This window comes from Heptranchias perlo, chromosome 3 (genome assembly GCF_035084215.1).
Source record: "Heptranchias perlo isolate sHepPer1 chromosome 3, sHepPer1.hap1, whole genome shotgun sequence".
NCBI classification, from domain to species: Eukaryota; Metazoa; Chordata; class Chondrichthyes; order Hexanchiformes; family Hexanchidae; genus Heptranchias; species Heptranchias perlo.
The window spans coordinates 20,413,035-20,437,677 of NC_090327.1; the positions used below are offsets into that span (position 1 = coordinate 20,413,035).

At 44.9% G+C, this 24,643-nt stretch overlaps 1 protein-coding gene across 7 annotated transcripts in view; it reads right to left on the bottom strand.

Moving 5' to 3' along the window:
* Window positions 1-24,643, bottom strand: part of LOC137310916 (focal adhesion kinase 1) — a 585,674-nt gene that overhangs the window by 321,742 nt on the left and 239,289 nt on the right. For all 7 annotated transcript variants that reach the window (XM_067978464.1, XM_067978455.1, XM_067978457.1 and 4 more), the window contains one exon: window positions 641-807. In XM_067978464.1, coding sequence (XP_067834565.1) covers window positions 641-807 — 167 coding nt within the window. The remainder of the gene's footprint in view (window positions 1-640; window positions 808-24,643) is intronic.

A 24,643-nucleotide genomic window follows, 5' to 3' on the forward strand; every position in this document is an offset into this window, starting at 1 on the left:
AGCATTTTCTTTTTGTTTCAGGACACATCCCTTCTGCAGGCAACATCAACAGCTGATCTTGCGAGCAGGAGTATTGGAGGTGGTTGCTACTGGAGACTGACAGGTGGGTGGGAGAGCCACAGTAAATCAGCAGTGTAGAGTAATTTGAGGACTCAATTATCTGACAATTCCCATTATCTGCCAGGGAGGTACGCTCCACTGTGGTAAATAATTCAAATGATGTCTATGGAGAAATCCTTAACAGCCTTTTGTCATCAGTTCTGTGTTGATTAACTTGTTGAATTAGTTCATTAAGGATCCTTATATCTATCAGGGTGGGGAGACCAATACTCCATCAGTCTTCAATTATTCAACCCATCTTCCAGGGGTGAAAGGAAAGTCGAACTTACTGCAACTGACCCCAGATCAAATGTCAACATAATTCCAGAAATTCCCTTTTTTTATCAATACCCTTGCAGGCTTCTGGCATTTAACAGATCGATACTGGTGCTGAGAAATGCAAGTGACATTGACCAAACTCTGGTTCACAGTCACCAAAGATCATAGGGTTAGCAGCCTTGCATCTTCATGATTAGGTTGCTATTTTGTCATTCTTATACTGTATCCATTATATTCTATATAATTTGAAACAGTTTCTTACCTCCATTCCTCTGCAGGATGATGCTGTTCAAACTTTTCACGCACATGTGAAACACCCATGTCTGGATGTAGCCAGTGGACCTCTTCTGAATGCATATGGCTGAGTCGAATTCCAAAGCACGCCACGTTCTTAACTTTGTGAGAGTCAACAATCTTCTGAATAATACCCTGAAACATGACATAGGTGTGCAGTTAGATTGAATTATCCAAAATAGCTAAAAATCTGACAACAGCTATAACTGTCTAGCTTACATACCAAACTTGAAATCAACTCATTCACGTTTCTGTCTAATGCTGCTTTTACATGGGCCTCACGGGAGTGCTGCATATCCAGCAACTTTACAATGGAGTTGCTGCTAGATGTGCGAGATCAGTGGGAGTTGGAATTCTCAGCATTTTCTTTCTGTTTCAGGGCACAGCAATCCTGTTGACAACGTCAACTGGTACTGTAACAGTTACAGAATCAGAGAAAGGTTACAGCAGGGAAGAAGGCCATTCAGCCTTTCGAGTCCGCGCCTGCTTTATGCAAGAGCAATCCAGCTAGTCCGACTCCCCCGCCCTTCCCCGTAGCCCTGTAATTTATTTTACTTTCAAGCACTTATCCAGTTCCCCTTTGAAAGCCATGATTGAATCTGCCACCACCACCCCCTCGGGCAGTGCATTCCAAATCCTAACCACTCGCTGTGTAAAAAGGTTTTTCCTCACGTCACCTCTGGTTGTTTTGCCAATCACCTTAAATCTATGTCCTCTGGTCCTTGACCCTTCCGCCAATGGGAACAGTTTCTTTCTATCTACTCTGACTAGACCCTTCATGATTTTGAATACCTCTATCAAATCTCCTTGCAACCGTCTCTGTTCCAAGGAGAACAACCCCAGCTTCTCCAGTCTATCCACGTAACTAAAGCCCCTTATCCCCGGAATCATTCCAGTAAATCTCTTCTGCACCCTCTCTCAGGCTTTCACATCTTTCCTGAAGTGCCCAGAACCGAACACAATAATCCAGTTGTGGACGAACCAGTGTTTTATAAAGGTTCATCATGACTTCATTACTTTTGTAGTCTATGCCTCTATTTATAAAGCCCAGGATCCCATATGCTTTTTTAACCACATTCTCAACCTGCCCTGCCACCTTCAATGATTTACCACCAGATCTCTCTGTTCCTCTACCCGTTTTAGAGTTGTGCCCTCCAGTTTATATTGCCTCTCCTCGTTCTTCCCACCGAAATGTATCACTTCGCAATTTTCTGTGTTAACTTTCATCTGCCACGTGTCCGCCCATGCCACCAGCCTGTCCATGTCCTCTTGAAGTCTATCACTATCCTCCTCACTGTTTACTGCCCTTCCAAGGTTTGTTTCATCCACAAATTTTGAATTGTGCCCTGTACAGCCAAGTCCAAGTCATTAATATATATGTTTGCGAGTGCAGTTGGGGAAGGTTTAAACTAGAGTGGCGGGGGATGGGAACCTGAGCAGGGAGTCAGAAGGGAGTAAAATTGAGAGCAGCAAGAGAGGGGAAGACCCAAGGGAAATTTACAATACAAATAGTACAAACAGTTGTTCAAGAACAAGTGAAAGGGAAAAGCGTAGAGCAGCAGAAAGAAAGTGTACTTTAGGCACCACAGATAAAGTGAAAACTAGAAGGTGTAAAGCAATTAACCCAGCATCAAAGCTGAAGGTCAGGCTAGGGTGTGTGGCCCAACTGAGAGTTCCATACAAATGCACGGAGTATAAGGAATAAATTAAATGAACTACAGGTTCAAATTCAAATTGGAGGGTATGACATGATAGCTATTACTGAGACATGGCTGCAGGATGGACAGGATTGAGAACTAAATATACCGGTTATAAAGTCTATAGGAGAGATAGGGAAAATGGAAGAGGGGGAGGAGTAGCCTTAGTGATGAGAGATGAAATCACTTCAATGATAAAGGAGGATATAATGAGGGGTAAGCATCCAACAGAGACCTTATGGGTTGAATTGAGAAATAGGAAAGGATCTAAGACTACAGTGGGAGTTGTGCATAGGACCCAGGCAGCAGCTCTGAAGTGCTAGATTGTATAAATGTAGGGGACGGTAGCATAGTGGTTATGTTACTGGACGAGTAATCCAGAGGCCTGGACTAATAATCCGGAGTCATGAGTTCAAATCCCACCATGGCAGCTGGGGAATTTAAATTCAATTAATTAAATAAAATCTGGAATTAAAATACTAGTATCAGTAATAAGAACATAAGAAATAGGAGCAGGAATAGGCCAATCGGCCCTTCGAGCCTGCTCCGCCATTTAATAAGATCATGGCTGATCTGATCCCAACCTCAAATTTAAATTCATGTCCAATTTCCTGCCCGTTCCCCGTAACCCCTAATTCCCTTTACTTCTAGGAAACTTAATGGTGGCCATGAAATTATCGGATTGTCATAAAAACCCATCTGGTTCACTAATGTCCTTCAGGGAAGGAAACCTGCCGTCCTTACCCCGTCTGGCCAACATGTGACTCCAGACCCACAGCAATGTGGTTGATTCTTAATTGCCCTCTGAAATGGCATAACAAGCCACTCAGTTGTAAAATCTCGCTGAAAAAAAGTCATCAGAAGAATTAAACCGGAGGGACCATTCGGAATCGCACCTCTAGACACCGGACACGACAAAGACAAACCAAGCCCAGTCGACCCTGCAAAGTCCTCCTCACAAACATCTGGGGACTTGTGACAAAATTGGGAGAGCTGTCCCACAGACGAGTCAAGCAACAGCCTGACAGAGCCATACTCACAGAATCATACCTTTCAGCCGACGTCCCAGTCTCTTCCATCACCATCCCTGAGTATGTCCTGTCCCACCGGCAGGACAGACTGACCAGAGGTGGTAGTACAGTGATATACAGTCAGGAGGGAGTGGCCCTGGGAGTCCTCAACATTGAGTCTGGACCCAATGAAAACTCATGACATCAGGTCAGACATGGGCAAGGAAACCTCCTGCTGATTACCACCTACCGCCCACCCTCAGCTGATGAATCAGTCCTCCTCCATGTTGAACACCACTTGGAGGAAGCACTGAGGGTAGCAAGGGCACAGAATGTACTCTGGGTGGGGGACTTCAATGTCCATTACCAAGGATGGCTCGGTAGCACCACCACTGACCGAGTCCTGAAGGACATAACTGCCAGACTGGGCCTGCGGCAGGTGGTGAGCGAACCAACACGAGGGAAAAACTTACTTGACCTCGTCCTCACCAATCTACCTGTCGCAAATGCATCTGTCCATGACAGTATTGCTAGGAGTGACCACCGCACAGTCCTCGTGAAGACAAAGTCCTGTCTTCGCACTGAGGATACCATCCAACGTGTCGTGTGGCACTACCACCGTACTAAATGGGATAAATTCAGAACAGATCTGACAGCTCAAAACTGGGCATCCAAGAGGCACTGTGGGCCATCAGCAGCAGCAGAATTGTATTCCAGCACAATCTGTAACCTCATGGGCCGGCATATTCTTCACTCTACCATTACCAACAAGCCAGGTGATCAACCCTGGTTCCATGAGGAGTGTAGCAAGAGCATGCCAGGAGCAGCACCAGGCGTACCTAAAAATGAGGTGCCAACCTGGTGAAGCTACAACTCAGGACTACATGCACGCTAAACAGCGGAAGCAACATGCTATAGACAGAGCTAAGCGATTCCACAACCAACGGATCAGATCAAAGCTCTGCAGTCCTGCTATATCCAGTCGTGAATGGTGGTGGACAATTAAACAACTAACGGGAGGAGGAGGCTCTGTAAACATCCCCATCCTCAATGATGGCGGAGTCCAGCACGTGAGTGCAAAAGACATGGCTGAAGCGTTTGCAATCATCTTCAGCCAGAAGTGCCGAGTGGATGATCCATCTCGGCCTCCTCCCGATAGCCCCACCATCACAGAAACCAGTCTTCAGCCAATTCGATTCACTCCACGTGATATCAAGAAACGGCTGAGTGCACTGGATACAGCAAAGGCTATGGGCCCCGACAACATCCTGGCTGTAGTGCTGAAGACTTGTGCTCCAGAACTAGCTGCGCCTCTAGCCAAGCTATTCCAGTACAGCTACAACACTGGCATCCACCCGACAATGTGGAAAATTGCCCAGGTATGTCCTGTCCACAAAAAGCAGGACAAATACAATCCGGCCAATTACCACCCCATCAGTCTACTCGCAATCATCAGCAAAGTGATGGAAGGTGTCGTCGACAGTGCTATCAAGCGGCACTTACTCACCAAAAACCTGCTCACCGATGCTCAGTTTGGGTTCCGCCAGGACCACTCGGCTCCAGACCTCATTGCAGCCTTGGTCCAAACATGGACAAAAGAGCTGAATTCCACAGGTGAGGTGAGGTGAGGGTGACTGCCCTTGACATCAAGGCAGCATTTGACCGAGCATGGCACCAAGGAGCCCTAGTAAAATTGAAGTCAATGGGAATTCGGGAGAAAACTCTCCAGTGGCTGGAGTCATACCTGGCACAAAGGAAGATGGTAGTGGTTGTTGGAGGGCAGAGTCCTAGGCCCAACCATCTTCAGCTTCTTCATCAATGACCAAATGCTGGAATATGGGATTAGAGTAGACAGGGCTGATGGCCGGCGCGGACACGATGGGCTGAAGGGCCTCTATCCGTGCTGTATAACTCTATGACTCTATGACCTTCCCTCCATCATAAGGTCAGAAATGGGGATGTTTGCTGATGATTGCACAGTGTTCAATTCCATTCGCAACCCCTCAGATAACGAAGCTGTCCGTGCCCGCGTGCAGCAAGACCTGGACAACATCCAGGCTTGGGCTGATAAGTAGCAAGTAACATTCGGGCCAGACAAGTGCTGGGCAATGACCATCTCCAACAAGAGAGAGTCTAACCACTTCCCCTTGACATTCAACGGCATTACCATCGCCGAACCCCCCACCATCAACATCCTGGGGGTCACCATTGACCAGAAACTTAACTGGACCAGCCATATAAATACAGTGGCTACAAGAACAGGTCAGAGACTGGGTGTGCTGCAGCGAGTGACTCACCTGCTGACTCCCCAAAGCCTTTCCATCATCTACAAGGCACAAGTCAGGAGTGTGATGGAATACTCTCCACTTGCCTGGATGAGTGCATCTCCAACAATAATCAAGAAGCTCGACACCATCCAGGACAAAGCAGCCCACTTGATTGGCACCCTAAACATTCATTCCCTTCACCACCGGCACACACTGGCTGCAGTGTGTGCCACCCACAGGATGCACTGCAGCAACTCACCAAGGCTTCTTCGACAGCACCTCCCAAACCCCTGACCTCTACCACCTAGAAGGACAAGAGCAGCAGACACATGGGATCAATACCACCTGCACATCCCCCTCCAAGTCACACACCATCCCGACTTGGAAATATATCGCCGTTCCTTCATCGTCGCGGTTCAAGAAGGCGGCTCACCACCACCTTCTCAAGGGCAATTAGAGATGGGCAATAAATGCTGGCCTCGCCAGCAATGCCCATATCCCATGAACGAATATTCAAAAAAATTAAAAAGATTTCGAAGTACTCAAGCACAACAATGCACCTTGGTCAACATTTGAAGTGACGCTATTGAAATTATTCCTGATTTACACAAACTTAAATTTGTTTAAGTTTAAACTTATTCAATTCAGATGGATCTAACAAAAAGGGAGGCTATGAACATTACAGGAGCATATGTAAAATAATCTTTTCAATGATTCGTTAAGTCATGTTTTGATATCAGAATTTGCCCATGGGTTCTCCCATAATAGCTCAGCAAACTTATTTAGTGCGTAGCTGACCTATTAACACCAGGAAGGCCATAAATTCAATCCCTGGTGCTCTCAGCCAGAGCAGCAATAGTGCTGCAACTGGCCTCAGCAATCTTGGAATAGTGAGCAAAAAAAAAAATCAACATGGTTCATGCTCCTAATCACTACCCTGCCGGAAATACCTATACGAACAATGAGCACAGATCCAATCAGACTCAGTTGCAACGCCCATTATTGTCAAGCAGCCTGCCAACACTCATATCAATATTGGCCACTGTAGGGCCGCCGTCACCTGTGGAATTGTACCGCAAAAGATTAGAGAAGCTCAAGTGAAGAGGAGAGAAAACTGGTAAGGAAAGTAAACGTAGCCAGGAAATTTACATTCTTGAATGAAAATCCTACTTTCAGTCACAAATACTTTGGTCTTCTGGAAGGATAGGAAATGGGATTGGAATAGATAGAGTTGAAGAGCAAGCATTGGCACAGGCACTATCCATCAAACTGCCTTCTTCTGCACTGTAATATATATTGACGATTCTCTAAGGACTCCTGATAATGACAACCTATTCACATTGCAGTGAAACAAAATGTATTCAAAACTTGTACATCCACCATGGTATTGCTCATGATTATGCTGTTTTATCAGGACAGGAGCATTGGGACACTAAGTATAGTGGTGTGACAAGCTTTTTGGGTGTTTGTCAGCTCTTTTAAGCTGTTGGTCAGTTTTCACCACTTCCATAGGCTGGAGTGTCTGAATAAGCTCAACAGGTTCCAAGAGCCAGTGTATCAGACAACGAGAGCATGCGAGGACAAATCCTCGTCTAACAGCTGAAGTATAGTACAATAGGAAATGAATCAAGACTATTGACTCAATTCTACCAATCTTAAACCAGTGGAATTCTTCAATGGGAGAAAGGAGAAGTTGAGGCAAGCCAATGTCTCAAATTTACCGAAGAATCTCACAATGTACTTATCCAAATACCAACCTAAGTTTCACCTAAACACAGGGCAAAGGCCAAGAGAACTGCTGGAAAACAGAATAACACCTGTAGCATTGAACAATAAAGCAAGATTTTTGACTTGACCAAGTGGTCAGTAGCCATTCCAGAATTATATTTGTAAATACCTTCCTGGTATACGGAGAGAATATACTCATCAGGAAAGGCTGAACAGGCTTGGGGCTCTTTTCTCTAGAAAAGAGAAGACCGAAGGGTGACCTAATAAAGGTCTTTAAAATTATGACGGGGTTTGATGGGACAGACGCAAAGAAGATGTTTCCACTTGTGGGGGAGACCAAAACCAGGAGCCATAAATATAAAATTGTCACCTCCAATAGGGAATTCAGGAGAAACTTATTTACCCAAAAAGTGGTAAGAATGTGGAACTCACTATCACAAGGAGTAGTTGAGGCGAATAAGCATAGGTGCATTTAAGGGGAAGCTAGATAAGTGCATGTGGGAGAAAGGAATAGAAGGAAATGCTGGTAGGGTTCAGAAGACTGGTGGGAGGAGGCTCACGTGGAACATAAACACCGGCATAGGCCAGTTGGGTCGAATGGCCTGTTTCTGTGTTGTAGATTCTGTGTAATTCTATGTAAGAGTATGAGAGTGACAGTTGCATTCGCTTGGTGTACCCTTCCCTAATATAGACAGGATGGTGCTGTTCCTTCCCATCTTTGGGGACACTCGCAGATTGACAGCGGTCAGGAGGGTGAATGCAGAGTTAATGCTAATGACATATTTCAACATTGTGCTGTGGTGTCGAGTCCAGCAGTCCTGCCTTTCCTCAGTTGTTTGGTGGGCGTTTTGATTTCATCCACATTGGATGGGGATGCAAGCACATCCTGAGATGTAACGCACCCAAACACGCGATAGAATGGTTTGCCTATGCACTGAAGTACTCTGCATTGTTTCGTTCTCTGATGAACTGGAAATTCGAAAATTGATTGGAATATAATTTAAGTTGGTCTTGGGAGCTTTCCAAAACCTGCCCACTATTAAGGCAGACTTTAAAGCTGTTGCTACACAGGCTCTGTTACACTTCAGCAACTACTTTATAGTCATGGTATTCATTAGCTTTAGCTCAGAAAATGCTTTTCAAAAGTTTGCATTAATTGTATTTCTAATCAAACTTATTGGAGCTTTTTCTTGGATGAGAGTAAAATATTACATTAGATATTCAACACGTCAGTTTGTTTAACATCTGGTTTACTACTTCCTTTGTAGTGCTTGTAATTTCACAAAATATTCATAGTACCATAGTTGGTACAGTGCAGGAGGCAGCCATTCGGTCCATCATACCTGTACCGGCTCTTTGAAAGAGTTATCCATTTAGTCCCATTCGCCTGCCCTTTCCACATAGCTCTGCAAATGTTTTCCCTTCAAGTATTTATCCAATTCCCTTTTGAAAGTTACTACTGAATCTGCTTCCACCACCCTTTCAGGTAGTGCATTCCAGATCATTATAACTCACTGCGTTAAAAAAATGTTTCCTCACGTCACCTCTGGCTCTTTTGCCAAACACTAAACTGTCTCCTCTGGTTACCGACCCTTCTGCCACTGGAAACCATTTCTCCTTATTTACTCTGTCAAAACCATTCATGATTTTGAACACCTCTATCAAATCTCACTTTAACCTCCTCTGTTCTAAGAAAGTCCAGTCTCTCTACAGAACTGAAGTCCCTCATCCCTGGCACCGTTCCAGTAAATCTCTTCCTAAAGTATGGTGCCCAGAATTGAACACAATACTACAACTGAGGCCTAACCAGTGTTTTAGTAAAAGTTTCGCATAACTTCCTTCCTTTTGTACTCTATGCTTCTATTAATGAAGCCCAGGGTCCCATATGCTTTTTTTTCAAAAAAGCAGCCTTCTCAACTTGTCTTGCTACCTTCAAAGATTTGTATATGTGCAACCCCAGGTCTCTCTGTTCCAGCACCCCCTTTAAAATTGTACCATTTAGTTTATATTGCCTCTCTTCATTCTTCCTCCCAAAATGCATCACTTCACACTTCTCTGCGTTCATCTGCCATGTGTCTGCCCATTTCACCAGTCTGTCTACGGCCACCTGAAGTCTGTTACTATCCTCCATATTGTTTACTACATTTCCGAGTTTCGTGTCATCTGCGAACTTTGAAATTACACCTTGTATACCCACATCCAGAATGTTAATATATATCAAAAAGAGCAGTGGTCCTAATACTGACCCCTGGGAACACCATTGTATACCTCCCTCCAAACTGAAAAACAGCCGTTCACCACTATGATTTCTGTCCCCTAGCCAATTTTGTATCATATGGGCTTTAATTTTGCTAACAAGTCTATTATGTGGTACTTTATCAGATGCCTTTTGAAAATCCATGCACACATCAACCGCACTACCCTCATCAACCCTCTCCGTTATCTCATCAAAGAACTCAATCAAGTTCGTCAAACATGATTTTCCTTTAACAAAACCGTGCTGACTTTCATTTATTAGCCAATACTTTTCCAAGTGCCAATTCATTTTGTCCCGGATTATTGTGTCTCAAAGTTTCCCCACCACTGACATTAGGCTGACTGGCCTGTAATTGCAGGGTTTATCACTCTCCCCTTTTTTGAACAGGAGTGCAACATTTGCAATCCTCGAGTCCTCTGGCACCATCCCCATATCTAAGGAGGATTGGAAGATTGTGGCCAGAGCCTCCGCCCTTACTTCCCTCAATAACCGAGGATGCATCCCATCTGGACCGGGTGACTTTTCTACTTTGAGTACTGCCAATCTTTTAAGTACCTCCTCTTTATCTATTTTTATCCTATCCAATATCACCACTACCTCCTCCTTAACTGCTACAATGGCACAATCCTCTTCTAGTGAAGACAGATGCCGAGAATTCATTTAGTGTCTCAGCCTCCACAAGATGATCTTTTTGTTCCTAATCGGTCCCACCCTTCCTTTGACTACACTTTTACGATTTATATCTTTATAAAAAGACTTTTGGGTTCCCTTTTATGTTAGCCGCAAATCTATTCTCATACTCTGTCTTTGCCCCTCTTATTTCCTTTTACAGATCTCCTCTGTACTTTCTGTATTCAGCCTGGTTCTCCACTGTATTATGAACCTTACATTCATCATAAGTCTCCTTTATCTGTTTCATTTTAATCTCCATCTTTTTAGTCATCCAGCGAACTCTAGCTTTGGATGCCCTTCCTTTCCCCCTCGTAGGGATGTGTCTACTCTGTTCTTGAACCAACTCCTCCTTGAAAGCCTCCCAATTACTGTTTTGCCCACCAATTTTTGATTCTAATCCATCTGGGCAAGATCCCTTTTTCACTCACTGAAATTTGCCCTCCTCCAGTTAAGTATTTTCACATTTGATTGTTCCTTGTCCTTTTCCATAACTATTCTAAACCTAATGATATTATGATCAATGTTCCCCAAATGCTCCCCAATGAAACATGCTCCACTTGCCCCACTTCATTCCTCAGAACTAGATCCAGCACTGTTCCCTTCCTGGTTGGGCTGAAAACATACTGTTCCAGAAAGTTCTCCTGAACACCTTTCAAGAATTCCTCCCCCTTTTTGCCCTTTTACATTATTACTGTCCAATGTCTATATTGGGATAATTGAAGTCCCCTATTATCACTACTCTATAGTTCTTGCATCTTTCTGTAATTTGCCTGCAAATTTGCTTCTCTATCTCTTTCCCCTTATTTGGTGGCCTATAATATACACCCAGTAGTATAATAGCTCCTCAAATGTTCCTTAATTCTAACCAAATAAATTCTGTCTTTGACCCCCTCAACGACATCATCGCTTTCCAGTGCCATAATAGTTCCTTTGATCAATACTGCCACCCCCATCCTCTCTTTCCTTCCCTATCTTTCCTGAATACCTTGTAGCCAGGAATATTAACTACCCAATCCACCCCTTCTTTGAGCCAGGTGTCTGTTATTGCTACTATATCATAGTCCCATGTGGCAACTTGAGCCTGCAGTTCACCAACCTTATTTACTACGCTACATGCATTTATGCACATGCACTCCAATGTTGTCTATGCTTCTATAATATTGACTGGCCAGTTACTGAGAGCCTTGAAAGTTAATAAGAGCCATGTTCTAATTTTGAGCATCACTGATATCCTGCCTGCTAAATGGCTAAGATTTCTTAGACTACAGAAAACAAAGTGCTATTTACTAATTGGCTCTTCACAGAAGAACATATACAACACATACTGTACAAACCAAAAACACAAAGAGAAATAGCTATCAAGAACAGCATTTGAATAAAAGGCTACACCAACTTTACTCTCCTGATTTAAATGACCTGAACATCTTGTTTTAGTTCCCATTTTCAAACTTCCTCCTAAGTATAACATATGTTATTTTATATGTATTTTACAAAAGAATAATTACATCGCAGTTTTGTTCACCTGCTTTTATTAAGAATGTATCATGCTGCAGTAAGCGTTTACCCTTTTTTTTAAATCAATCAACTGTTGCATGAGACTCAACTAAATCCCACAAGTTCAATAACAGATTCAAGTTTGTAAAACATAGGAATTGCTAGACAAATAAAGACCATGGTCTATCCAGCTCGCCTTCTACCATCCTGGTAGTCACATGATACAATGATAACGGAGTTGTTGACTAAAAAAAATGTTTTTTCTCTGACATATCCATCAGTTGACAGTCATTGTTCAGACTGTGAAGAATGAGGTAACGAGTAATTAATTATGGCAATTTTATAAAAATTCATTCTCAGGATATGGGCGTCACTGGCAAGGCCAGCATTTACTGCCCATCCCTAATTGCCCTTGAGAAGATGGTGGTGAGCCGCCTTCTTGTTAGTGCTGTTAGTAGTGAGCTCCAGGATTTTGACCCAGCGATGGTGATGGAACGGCGATATATTTCCGAGTCAGGATGGTGTGCGGCTTGGAGGGGAACCCATGCACCTGCTGCACTTGTCCTTTTCGGCGATGGAGGTCGCGGGTTTGGGAGGTGCTGTCGAAGAAAATTGGAATATTCTACGAGAATGTTCATAAGTATATTGTGTTACATTAAGATATAGCCAAAATCTAATGTTTTCCACGAGCCACCAATCTATTACAGTACTCAGTGTTTCTGATTTCTGTTTTCTTCCTCTTCAAATTCCCAAACCTGTTGACCTTTTCCAGGAACCATCAGTATAAGTCACTGTAACTAGAAGGTGGTCAAACGTAGCATGAATTCCTTTCGATTTTCCTTTCTCACTCTTCCAGAAAGTGCTTCACCTCCACCTGGTGCTTTTACCAGTGTAATGGTACTCAAGTTTACAAGCTGCTTTGTTTCTTGTGGAATAGATTCTCAAATCTAATTGGTTCCTGCTAACCATGTGAGCAATGACATCACATAGTCAACTCAGATCAATCAGAAAACAATCAGGGATGCGACACTCGAAGACAAATTATTTTGATGGATGGATCCCTGAAAAATGTAACACTTAAAAATATAAACGTCACAAAACCATAATTGTGACTGTTTGGAACACATCTGGGTGGTTACTTCTGTGATAATTATAAATCATAACTAGACAAGAACAAAAAAGTAAAAATAATCTTAAGATTGAACAAAAAGAATGAACATGTACTGCTTGGGGAAAGAAAACTTTTGTTCTAAAACAAAATACTAAATTCAACTCAAGCAAGAATGGCCTCCTCCTATGTTAAAATGTCGATGTTCTATATTTGAAAACATTCAAAAACATACATTATGTTGTTGAAAACCATATGTATACTGAGCTGTGAATTTTATATACTCATTCATAAAAAGTTTCCATCCAATTCATTTGCTTTAACATGTTTTACATGTTTCATCATGTTCCCACTCTACTACTTTAAATAAAACTCAGGGCAATCAGAAATGGTTCAAAATTGGCCACCTATCAATAATGATTGGAAAAGTTAACTTTGTACTCTGACAATTTCCAGGAACAAGTAGAAATGTTATCAACAGCACACAATCAGATCGAACTTTTCACAAGTATTTCATGAATTAAATTTTGTGAAAGTAATGATGAATGTCTTTGTGTAGAAAGAAAACATTTCATGATCGAGTTGCTATACAGAGTCCACATTTTTTGAGACGGCCTCTTATTACACCATAGAAGTGGAAATTTGCCTGACCATGAAAAAAGTGTCAATTGGAAAAAAAAAGACATCTTCAGTTAAACAAACTAACCATATCTTACTCAACAGGAAGCTCAGTACAAGACTAAATGTATTCAACAATACCAATAAATAATACACTACCCGACACTCGGTATTTACTGAACAAGTTAATCTTCCCTCCCTCCCTAGTTAATCAGTGATTCTCAAAGAATTTTGCATTCATATAGCACTTTATCACATGCCCAAAGCATCTTAAAACACTTTACAGTCTTTGAATTTCTTTTGGAGTGCACATAAGAACATAACAACATAAGAAATTGGAGCAGGAGTAGGCCAATCGGCCCCTCGAGCCTGCTCCGCCATTCAATAAGATCATGGCTGATCTGATCCCAACCACAAATCTAAAGAACACAAGAAGTCGGAGCAGGACCCGGCCACACAGCCCCTGGGCCCTCTCCGCCACCCACAGGGCATTGACCGATCCGAACTCAGCTTCATGTCCAATTTCCTGCCCGCTCCCCATAACCCCTAATTCCCTTTACTTCTAGAAAACTGTCTATTTCTGTTTTAAATTTATCTAATGATGTAGCTTCCACAGCTTCCTGGGGCAGCAAATTCCACAGACCTACCACCCTCTGAGTGAAGAAGTTTCTCCTCATCTCAGTTTTGAAAGAGCAGCCCCTTATTCTAAGATTATGCCCCCTAGTTCTAGTTTCACCCATCTTTGGGAACATCCTTACTGCATCCACCCGATCAAGACCCTTCACAATCTTATATGTTTCAATAAGATCGCCTCTCATTCTTCTGAACTCCAATGAGTGGAGTCCCAATCTACTCAACCTCTCCTCATATGTCCGCCCCCTCATCCCCGGGATTAACCGAGTGAACCTTCTTTGTACTGCCTCGAGAGCAAGTATGTCTTTTCTTAAGTATGGAGACCAAAACTGTATGCAGTATTCCAGGTGCGGTCTCACCAATACCTTATATAACTGCAGCAATACCTCCTTGTTTTTATATTCTATCCCCCTAGCAATAAAAGCCAACATTCCGTTGGCTTTCTTGATCACCTGCTGCACCTGCATTTCAACTTTTTGATTTTCTTGCACTAGGACCCCCAGATCCCTTTGTACTGCAGTACTTTCCAGTCTCTCGCCATTAAGAAAATAACTTGCTCTCTGATTTTTCCTGCCAAAGTGCATAACCTCACATTTTCCAATATTATATTGCATCTGCCAAATCTCCGCCCACTCACCCAGCCTGTCTATATCCCCTTGCAGGTTTTTTATGTCCTCCTCACTCTCTACTTTCCCTCCCATCTTTGTATCATCTGCAAACTTTGATATGTTGCACTCGGTCCCCTCCTCCAAATCGTTAATATAGATTGTAAAGAGTTGGGGACCCAGCACCGACCCCTGTGGAACACCACTGGTTACTGGTTGCCAGTCCGAAAATGAACCATTTATCCCAACTCTCTGCTTCCTGTTCGATAACCAATCCTCCACCCATGCCAGAATATTACCCCCAATCCCGTGATTTTTTATCTTAAGTAATAATCTTTTATGTGGCACCTTGTCGAATGCCTTCTGGAAGTCTAAATACACTATGTCCACTGGTTCCCCTTTATCCACCCAAAACGTTATATCCTCGAAGAACTCAAGCAAATTTGTCAGACATGACTTCCCCTTCATAAAGCCATGCTGACTTTGTCCTATTAAATTATGCTTATCTAAATGTTCCGTTACTGTCTCCTTAATAATAGACTCCAAAATTTTACCCACCACAGATGTTAAGCTAACTGGCCTATAATTTCCAGCCTTCTGCCTACTACCCTTTTTAAATAACGGTGTTACATTAGCAGTTTTCCAATCTGCCGGGACCTCTCCTGAGTCCAGGGAATTTTGGAAAACTATCACCAAAGCATCCACAATCCCTACTGCCACTTCCCTCAAGACCCTAGGATGGAAGCCATCAGGTCCAGGGGATTTATCCGCCTTGAGTCCCATTATTTTACTGAGTACCATCTCCTGAGTGATTTTAATCGTATTTAGCTCCTCCCCCCCGAGAGTCCCCTGTTTGTCCAGTGTTGGGATATTCTTAGTGTCCTCTACTGTAAAGACTGAAACAAAATATTTGTTCAGCATTTTTGCCATCTCCATGTTTCCCACCATTAATTTCCCGGTCTCATCCTCTAAGGGACCTATGTTTGCCTTAGCCACCCTTTTTCTTTTTATATAACTATAGAAACTCTTGCTATCTGTTTTTATATTTTTTGCTAATTTCTTTTCATAATCTAACTTCCCTTTCTTAATCAATCCTTTAGTTACTTTTTGCTGTCTTTTGAAGAATTCCCAATCTTCTATCCTCCCACTAAGTTTGGCTACCTTATATGTCCTTGTTTTTAGTCGGATACTATCCTTGATTTCTTTACTTAGCCACGGATGGCTGTCATTTCTTTTACACCCTTTTTTCCTCAGTGGAATATATTTATTTTGAAAGTTATAAAATAACTCCCTAAATGAACACCACTGCTCATGTACCGTCTTACCCTTTAATCTATTTTCCCAGTCCACTTTAATCAATTCCGCTCTCATACCATCATAGTCTCCTTTATTCAAGCTCAGTACGCTTGTTTGAGAATCAACCTTCTCACCCTCTAATTGGATATGGAATTCAACCATGTTGTGGTCGCTCGTTCCAAGGGGATCCTTAACTAGGACATTATTAATTAATCCTGACTCATTACACAGGACCAGGTCCAAGGTTGCCTGCCCCCTTGTAGGATCAGTTACATACTGCTCAAGAAATCCATCCCTGATGCACTCAATGAACTCGTCCTCAAGGCTGCTCTGCCCAATTTGATTTGTCCAGTTAATATGATAATTAAAATCCCCCATAATTATGGCTGTTCCCTTATTACATGCCCCGACTATCTCCTGATTAATACTTCTTCCAGCAGAGTTGCAACTATTAGGAGGCCTATATACTACGCCCACGAATGTTTTTTTTCCCTTATTATTCCTTATCTCCACCCAAACTGTTTCATTATCTTGATGCTTTGTCCCAATATCATTTCTCTGTATTACAGTGATTCCTTCCTTTATTAACATAGCCACCCCACCTCCCCTTCCTTCCTGCCTGTCCTTCCTGATTGTTAAATACCCTGGCATATTTCATTCCCAGTCGTTGTCACCCTGCAGCCATGTTTCTGTAATGGCCACAAGATCATACCCATACGTAGTTATTTGTGCCGTTAACTCGTCCATTTTATTACGAATGCTACGTGCATTCAGATAAAGAACTTTCAAATCTGTTTTGTGACGCTTAGTTCCTGCTTTTTCCTTTTTTAACACTTTACCCATTACTCCATACCTTCTGTCCCTTCCTGTTACGCTTTCCTCTCTCTCCCTGCTCAGGTTCCCAACCCCCTGCCACTTTAGTTTAAACCCTCCCCAACAGCACTAGCAAACACTCCTCCTAGGACAGCGGTCCCGGCCCTGCCCAGGTGCAGACCATCCGGTTTGTACTGGTCCCACCTCCCCCAGAACCGTTTCCAGTGTCCCAGGAATTTGAATCCCTCCCCCTTGCACCATTCCTCTAGCCACGTATTCATTTGAAATATCCTCCTATTTCTACTCTGACTAGCACGTGGCACTGGCAGCAATCCTGAGATTACTACCTTTGAGGTCCTATTTTTTAATTTACCTCCTAACTCCCTATATTCTGCTTTTAGGACCTCATCCCCTTTTTTACCTATATCGTTGGTGCCTATGTGCACCACGACAGCTGGCTGTTCGCCCTCCCCCTCCAAAATGTTCTGTAGCCGCTCTGAGACATCCTTGATCCTTGCACCAGGGAGGCAACACACCATCCTGGAGTCTCGGTTGCGGCCGCAGAAACGCCTGTCTATTCCCCTTACAATTGAGTCCCCTATCACTATAGCTCTGCCACTCTTTTTCCTCCCAGCCTGTGCAGCAGAGCTACCCGTGGTGCCAGGAAGTTGGCTGCTGCTGCCTTCCCCTGATAAGTCATCCCCCCCAACAGCATCCAAAGTGGCATATCTGTTTGAGAGGGGGATGGCCATAGGGGACCCCTGCACTACCTGCCTGCATCTCTTACTCTTCCTGGTGGTCACCCATTCACTTCCTGCCTGTATACCCTTTACCTGCGGTGTGACCAACTCGCTAAACGTGCTATCCACGAGTTTCTCTGTGTAGTTGTTATGTCGGCAAACAGACAACTAACTTGCACACAGCAAGGTCCCAAGAACACCAAAAACTAGTTAAATGACCAGTTATCTGTTCTTGGTGGTTCTAGTTAAGAGAGAAATGTTGCTATGCTCTTCTTGAACAAACAGACTGATGTTTAACATCTCATCGATAAGCCAACAGCTCCAACAATTCAACACTCCCTCAATGCTGTACTTAAGTATCAGCCTAGATTATAGCCTCAATAGAAGAATGGAGGCGGGATGGCGGGGGATGAATGGGCGCGTGGGTAACCCGACCAATAAAAAATGTCCATTTCCCACGTGATCGCAATTCAATTGGTGCCACTTAACGTGGCTTCCGGGTTTGCCGTCCGAAAGCTGCGCAGCAGGCGGACTGCGCACCCACATCAGCTGTCAGCTGGAGGAGCTCTATTTCAAGGGCCATTGCTCCAAAGGCTTTTGCTGGAACAAACATCCACAGAACACAATGCAGCAGCACTGGCACGGCTGCTCCAAGGTTTAACGATGCCTCACTCCAGGTGCTACTGGATGGGGTGAGGAGGAGGAGGAGGAGGAGGAGTGGTGTGTTTTACCCAGAGGATGGGAGTAAGTGGCCTGCCTCTACCACCATGAAGGCTTGGCTCGAGGTGGTAGAGGAGGTCACCAGCAGCAGCAACATATCGTGCACTTGGGTCCAATGCAGGAAACGCTTCAATGACCTAACTAGGTCAGCCAAAGTGAGTATACTTACTGATTCTCCTACATTCTGTCTTCCACATCACCATCTCCTCATTCATTCTGCACTGCCAAGACGACTCTATCACATCACTCCTCACACCCACTTAAGACTCATCCTCAACTTACCTGCACTTCCTCACCTCCCCATTAGTCACCCCACCACTACCACTCAACCCAATCCTCATCCAATGTGAGGCTCTGTCTCATACTCACCCTCTGATGCACCTCTTTCACGGTCAGCCTCACCCAAAGCAATGCATTCATCGGTTGGCCACTTCACCATCACTCACTCATCTGTTCTTTGTCCCCTTCTAGGAGAAGAGAGCCCAAAATGCACACGAGAGGGCAAGGACTGGAGGAGGAGCACAACAAATAGTGGTCCTCACAGACGCGGAGCAGGAGGCGCTGGAGCTCAGCCACACCCTCGAGTGCCTGTCCATCGAGGGCGGCAAGACTGGCACCCCACAAACGTCTGGTGACACAAATTTAACATTCATCACGCACAATATGAATTGATGTTAACATGCCTTGCCAACTTCAACACCTCAGTATGCTCATCGCAACATGACACATCTGTGATGATGCTTAATATTGCCTCTGTTCTCTTCAGCGACCGCAGTGACGGCAGAGGGCGATTCCTCAGAAGACCTGCCGGCCACACACTGCATCACCACACACAAGTGAGCACGAACATTGGCGGCAGGGGCAGCTGTGGAGAGTCCGTGGGAGCACTCCTTTCCAGACTCTGCTCAGCTCGACGCAGATGCTGAACCCCGGGGGCCATTCTTTAAAAAGGAGAATGATCGAGGGACAGCAACACATTTGCCAGGAGCTGCAACAGGTGCCACGCACACTCTCCACAATAGCAGAGAGGATGGAGGAGTACAACTCCTGCATGAGTGGAATGGTGGCACAGGTATAGGAGGGAATCCCTCAAGATACTGTCACAGGAACGTGAGCAACTCTCTCATAGTGTCACAGGTAAGTGTGGGAATGTCTGCGATGGAGAGAAGGCTAGCCTCCATTGAGCTTCAAGCACGGCTCACAAATGAGTCCATTCAGGCCCTGACAACGGCTGTTGGGACTCAGGGCGAACATTATTCTGCCACCTTAGACAGGCAGACAGATACACTAGCACCAGCCTTACAAAGGCATCACACATGTCCTCCAAACTGTTGTCCAGCATAACGGTATGTGTGATGTGGCCCTGGTCCAGAGTAGGCATGATGGCAAAAGGGGACATGGAAGTGGGGACGCCACTCAAAGCGCTCCCAAGTCTCACCCGTTGTCCCCCTCTCAACCAGTACCCGCAGTGCTGCTTCCTCTCCAGGTGGCCGAGTCTGCCCCTGCACAGGTGCGGTCTTTGGAGGGGCCATCACAGGCTCCAAAACCCAGAGGGCATAGGCCCAAAGCATCTAAGCAGTCAGGGCATGAACATGAGCAACCTGCCACAACCTCTGCTGCACCCACAGGGGATGCAGCACGTTGAAGTAGCCATAAGAGAAAGGCCAAAGTTTTGTGATCACGAAGGGTGTGCACAAGGGTATTTGACAGACTGTCATGTTTTTCATTTATATTTGCTTTTTGTTAAAGTGACATTAAATGTTATGATTGTCACTACTACTGCCACGTCTTGGCTATTCTTGACTGGCTTTTGTGATAGGGCCATTTCATGAGGTTGACCATGAATGGCGACACTTGATGCCACCCACTGGGTCACTTTACAGTGGGTGTATGTGTAGTTGCAGGACTGTTTTGTGCAGGGAGGGGTGGGCAGCCTGGTGTGGGCGCTGCTCTTTCCAGGTGGTGTGAGGACTGGACTGTTCACACTTTCTAATGTTAGGAGAACCGTTCACATATCAGTGACTCCCTGGCTTCACGAACAGCCAGGTGAGCCGCAACTCTGTCCATGAGTTCCTCCTCCTCCTCCTCTTCGTCGTCGTCGTCCTCCTCTGCCTCCTCAGTGTGGGTGGCAGATGTGAATGGGGCCTCCTCAAGCGGCACCCCTCTCTGTTGTGCCATGTTGTGCAGGGCACAACACACTACTATAATGCGTCCCACTCTGTCTGGTGTGTACTGAAGAACTCCCCCAGAAAGATCAAGGCACCTAAATCGTATCTTGAGCAGCACTATAGTATGCTCAATTGTAGACCTGGTGGCAATGTGGCTGTCGTTATATCGACACTGTTGCTCGGTGATGGTGTTCCTCAGGGGTGTCATGAGCCACATGCGCGGGGGGCATCCCTTAAGGGAGTTCGGTGCGTGGAAGGGGGGCGGGATGTTGGATTCCCTCGGGACGAAGGAATCGTGGCAGCTCCCGGGGAATCTGGCGCACACATGAAGGAATCTTTTGCGGTGGTCACAAACGAGCTGAGTGTTGATGGAATGATGCCCCTTTCTGTTGATGAACAGTCCTGGCTTGTGTGGGGGTGCTTGTATTGCTATATGGGTGCAATTGATTACACCCTGCACACGTGGAAAACCAGCCAGAGTGGAATCTCACTGCCCTCTCTGTCTGGCTAAGGTCGTCCATGGGGAAGTTAATGTACTGCGAGGCTCTGCGAAACAAGCAGTCGGTGACCTGCCTTATACATTGTGTGCAGACGACAGACAGCCCGGCGATGTCCCCGGTGGCACCCTGGAATGATTCGGAGGCGAAGAAGTTGAGGGCAGTGGGGACTTTGATAGTGATGGGTAACGAGATGCCGCTCGTCCCAGCCGGGAGCAGCTCGGCATGAAGGAGGCTACAGATGTCTGTGACTACCTGGCGACTGACTCTGAGCCTCCGTATGCATTGCTCCTCAGAGAGGTCCAGGAAGCTGAGCCTCAGTCTGTAGACCCTGTGGCAAGCGTATTGCCTCCTGCGATGTCGCTCTCTCTGTTGTTGCCCTCTGTGCTCTTGTGCCGGTGCCTGTGTCACAGCACTGATTTGTGGAGCTCCAAGTGGCGGAAGTGCACGCCTTCCCAGGTGAGGCTGGTGATGTTGCTCGTCCTCGAATGTAGTGGTCAATGCAGCCATTGCACCCTCCATCCTGACGGTGTCAGTTTGAGGGGGTCCAAAAAGTTGTTAAATATGTGTGAACAGAAGAATTCTGAGTGGAAAGTAAGAATTTTCAGTGAAAACACAAAGATCTTGCAGCCAAAGGTTTGTGTGAAAGAACTGAGTGCCCTGCAGCAAGAACTCACCTTTTCTTCCCATCTGTCAAACAAGCATTTGAATGTCCAACTGGTTGCTGGCTGAAACACGTCTGGTAGACATGGAATGTTTCCCACAGCACGGGAAACACGCTGAGGATGTTTAAAAATCGGACCCCTGCCTCAATGTGGACAAAATTAAGCACTTCAAGTATTTACATAAGTCTCTTAACTATCATCCCGCTGGCTTTAATTGCTGATGGGACTTCCGCATTCGGGAGGCGCGCATGCACCCTCACACGTCAGTGGGGAACCCAGAAGTCTGCGGGTTGGAGCAGAGTTCCGAACCCGCTCAGGATTTCCGGAGGCCGGGGGGAATCGACCCCTTTGTGCTCAAGTCCTGAAGTTAGGCTTGAACCCACAACCTGAGCTTGTTGGTACGAAAAATCTAAATGTAGCCATAAACTGTATGCCAATAATGGATAAACAACACTGATTCACAACAAAATAATGTGCCAGTTTATGAGGTCAACAACAACAACTTGCATTTATACAGCCCCTTTAATGTAATAAAACATCCCAAGGTGTTCACGGGGCATTATCAAACAAAATTTGACATCGAGCCACATAAGGAGATATTAGGAAAGGTGACCAAAAGCTGGTCAAAGAACTAAGTTTTAAGGAGCCTCTTGAAGGAGGAGGGAGAGGTAGAGAGGTAAAGAGGTTTGGGGAGGTAATTCCAGAGCTTAGGGCCAAGCCAGCTGAAAGCATGGCCACCAATGATGCAGCGATTAATATCAGGGATGCGCAGAATTGGAGAAGTGCAGAGATCCCAGAGGATTGGAGGAGATTACAGAGATAGGGAGGGGCGAGACCATGGAAGGATTTGAAAACAAGGATGAGAATTTTAAAATTGAAGCGTTCCCAGACCGGGAGCCAATGTAGGTCAGCGAGCACAGGGGTGATGGGTGAATGGGACTTGGTGCAAGTTAGGATACGAACAGCAGAGTTTTGGATGAGCTCAAGTTTATGGAGGTTGGAAGATGGGAGGCCAGCCAGGATAGCATTGGAATAGTCAAGTCTAGAGGTAACAAAGGCATGGATGATCTGAGGCAGGGGTGGAGACAGGCGACGTTACAGAGATGGAAGCAGGCGGTCTCATTGATGGAGCAGATACGGGGTCGGAAGCTCATTTCAGGGTCAAATAGGACACCAAGGTTGCGAACGGTCTGAATCAGCCTGAGGAAGGAGGAAGCCTCCGAAAGCTTGTGGAATTTAAAATAAATTTGTTGGACGATAACTTGGTGTTGTAAAATTGTTTACAATAAAGATAGGCAGCATTGTAAGCAATATAGATGGACGCATGAAATTACAGAGAGATATTAATATATTAAGTGAATGGGCAAAACTGTGGCAAATGGATTTCATTGTAGGCAAGTGTGAGGTTATCCACTTTGGACCAAAAAAGGATCGATCAGAGTTATTTCTAAATGGCTAAAAACACGAAACAGTGGAGGTCCAAAGAGTCTTCGGGATCCATGCACACAGATCATTAAAATGTCATGGACTGGTACAGAAAATAATCACAAAGGTCAATGGAATGCTGGCCTTTATATCTAGAGGACTCGAATACAAGTGGGTGGAATGTTATGCTACAGCTATACAAAGCCCTCGTTAGACCACACCAGGAGTACTGTGTTCAGTTCTGGGCACCGCACCTTAGGAAGGATATATTGGCCTTGGAGGGAGTGCAGCGTAGATTTACTAGAATGATACCTGGACACCAAGGGTTAAAGTACAAGGAGAGATTACACAAACGAGGGTTGCATTCCCTGGAATTTAGAAGATTAAGGGATGATTTCATTTAAGTTTTCAAGGTATTAAGGGGAACTGATAGGTGGATAAAGAGAAACTATTTCCGCTGGTAGGGGAGTCGAGGACTAGGGGGCACAGCCTAAAACTTAAGAATCAATACTTTCAGGAGTGAAGTTAGGAAACACTTCTGCACGCAAAGGGTGGTAGAAGTTTGGAACTCTCTTCCGCAAATGGCAGTTGATGCTGGCGCAATTGTTAATTTTAAATCTGAGATTGATAGATTTTTGCGAACCAAAAAGGTATTAAGGGATAAGGGGCTGTGGCGGGTATATGGAGTTAGGTCACAGATCATCCATGATCACACTGAATGGCGGAACAGGCTTGAGAGGCCAAATGGCCTACTCCTGTTCCTATGTAAGCAGCGTGACAAATCAGAGGCAGTGGGGGGGGTGGGGGAGTGGGTGTCGAGAGAGGTGATGGTGAGGTGGAGCTGGGTGTCGTCAGCGTACATGTGGAACTTGACGTTGAGTTTTCGGATGATTTCGCCGAGGGGCAGCACACAGATTAGAAATAGGAGGGAGCCATGGATAGGTCCTTGGGGGAGTCCTGACGTAACGGTGCAGGAGTGGGAAGAGAAGCCACTGCTGGTGATTCTCTGGCTACGACTAGATAGATCGGAATCTTACGGGGCCATATGACCTACTCCTGCTCCACTTCTTAAGTTCTTATGTAACCAGATGAGGGCAGTCCCATCCAGTTGGAAGAGGAGAGACTCTTGGAGGAGGTTGGTGTGGTCAACCATGTCAAAGACTGCAGACAGGTCGAGATGGATGAGGAGGGATAGTTTACCATGGTCACAGTCACATAGGATGTCATTTGTGACTTTGATAAGGGCCGTTTCAGTGCTGTGGCAGGGGTGGAAACTTGTTTGGAGAGGTTCAAACATGGAGTTGCAGGAAAGAGGGGCACAGATTTGGGAGACGACAACACATTCAAGGACTTTGAGATGAAATGGAGATTGGATGACAGTTTGCAAGGACAGAGGGGCCATGGGTGGGTTTTTTGAGGTCAACATGCTTGCTAAGCCATTCACCAAGTCATTCTAGGATGCTATGAAAATAATTGCAATACTACTAAACTAAGTTATCAAAGAACAATGTTCATTTTTTTTCATCATAAGGATATAATATTTAAAAAACAACCAGCA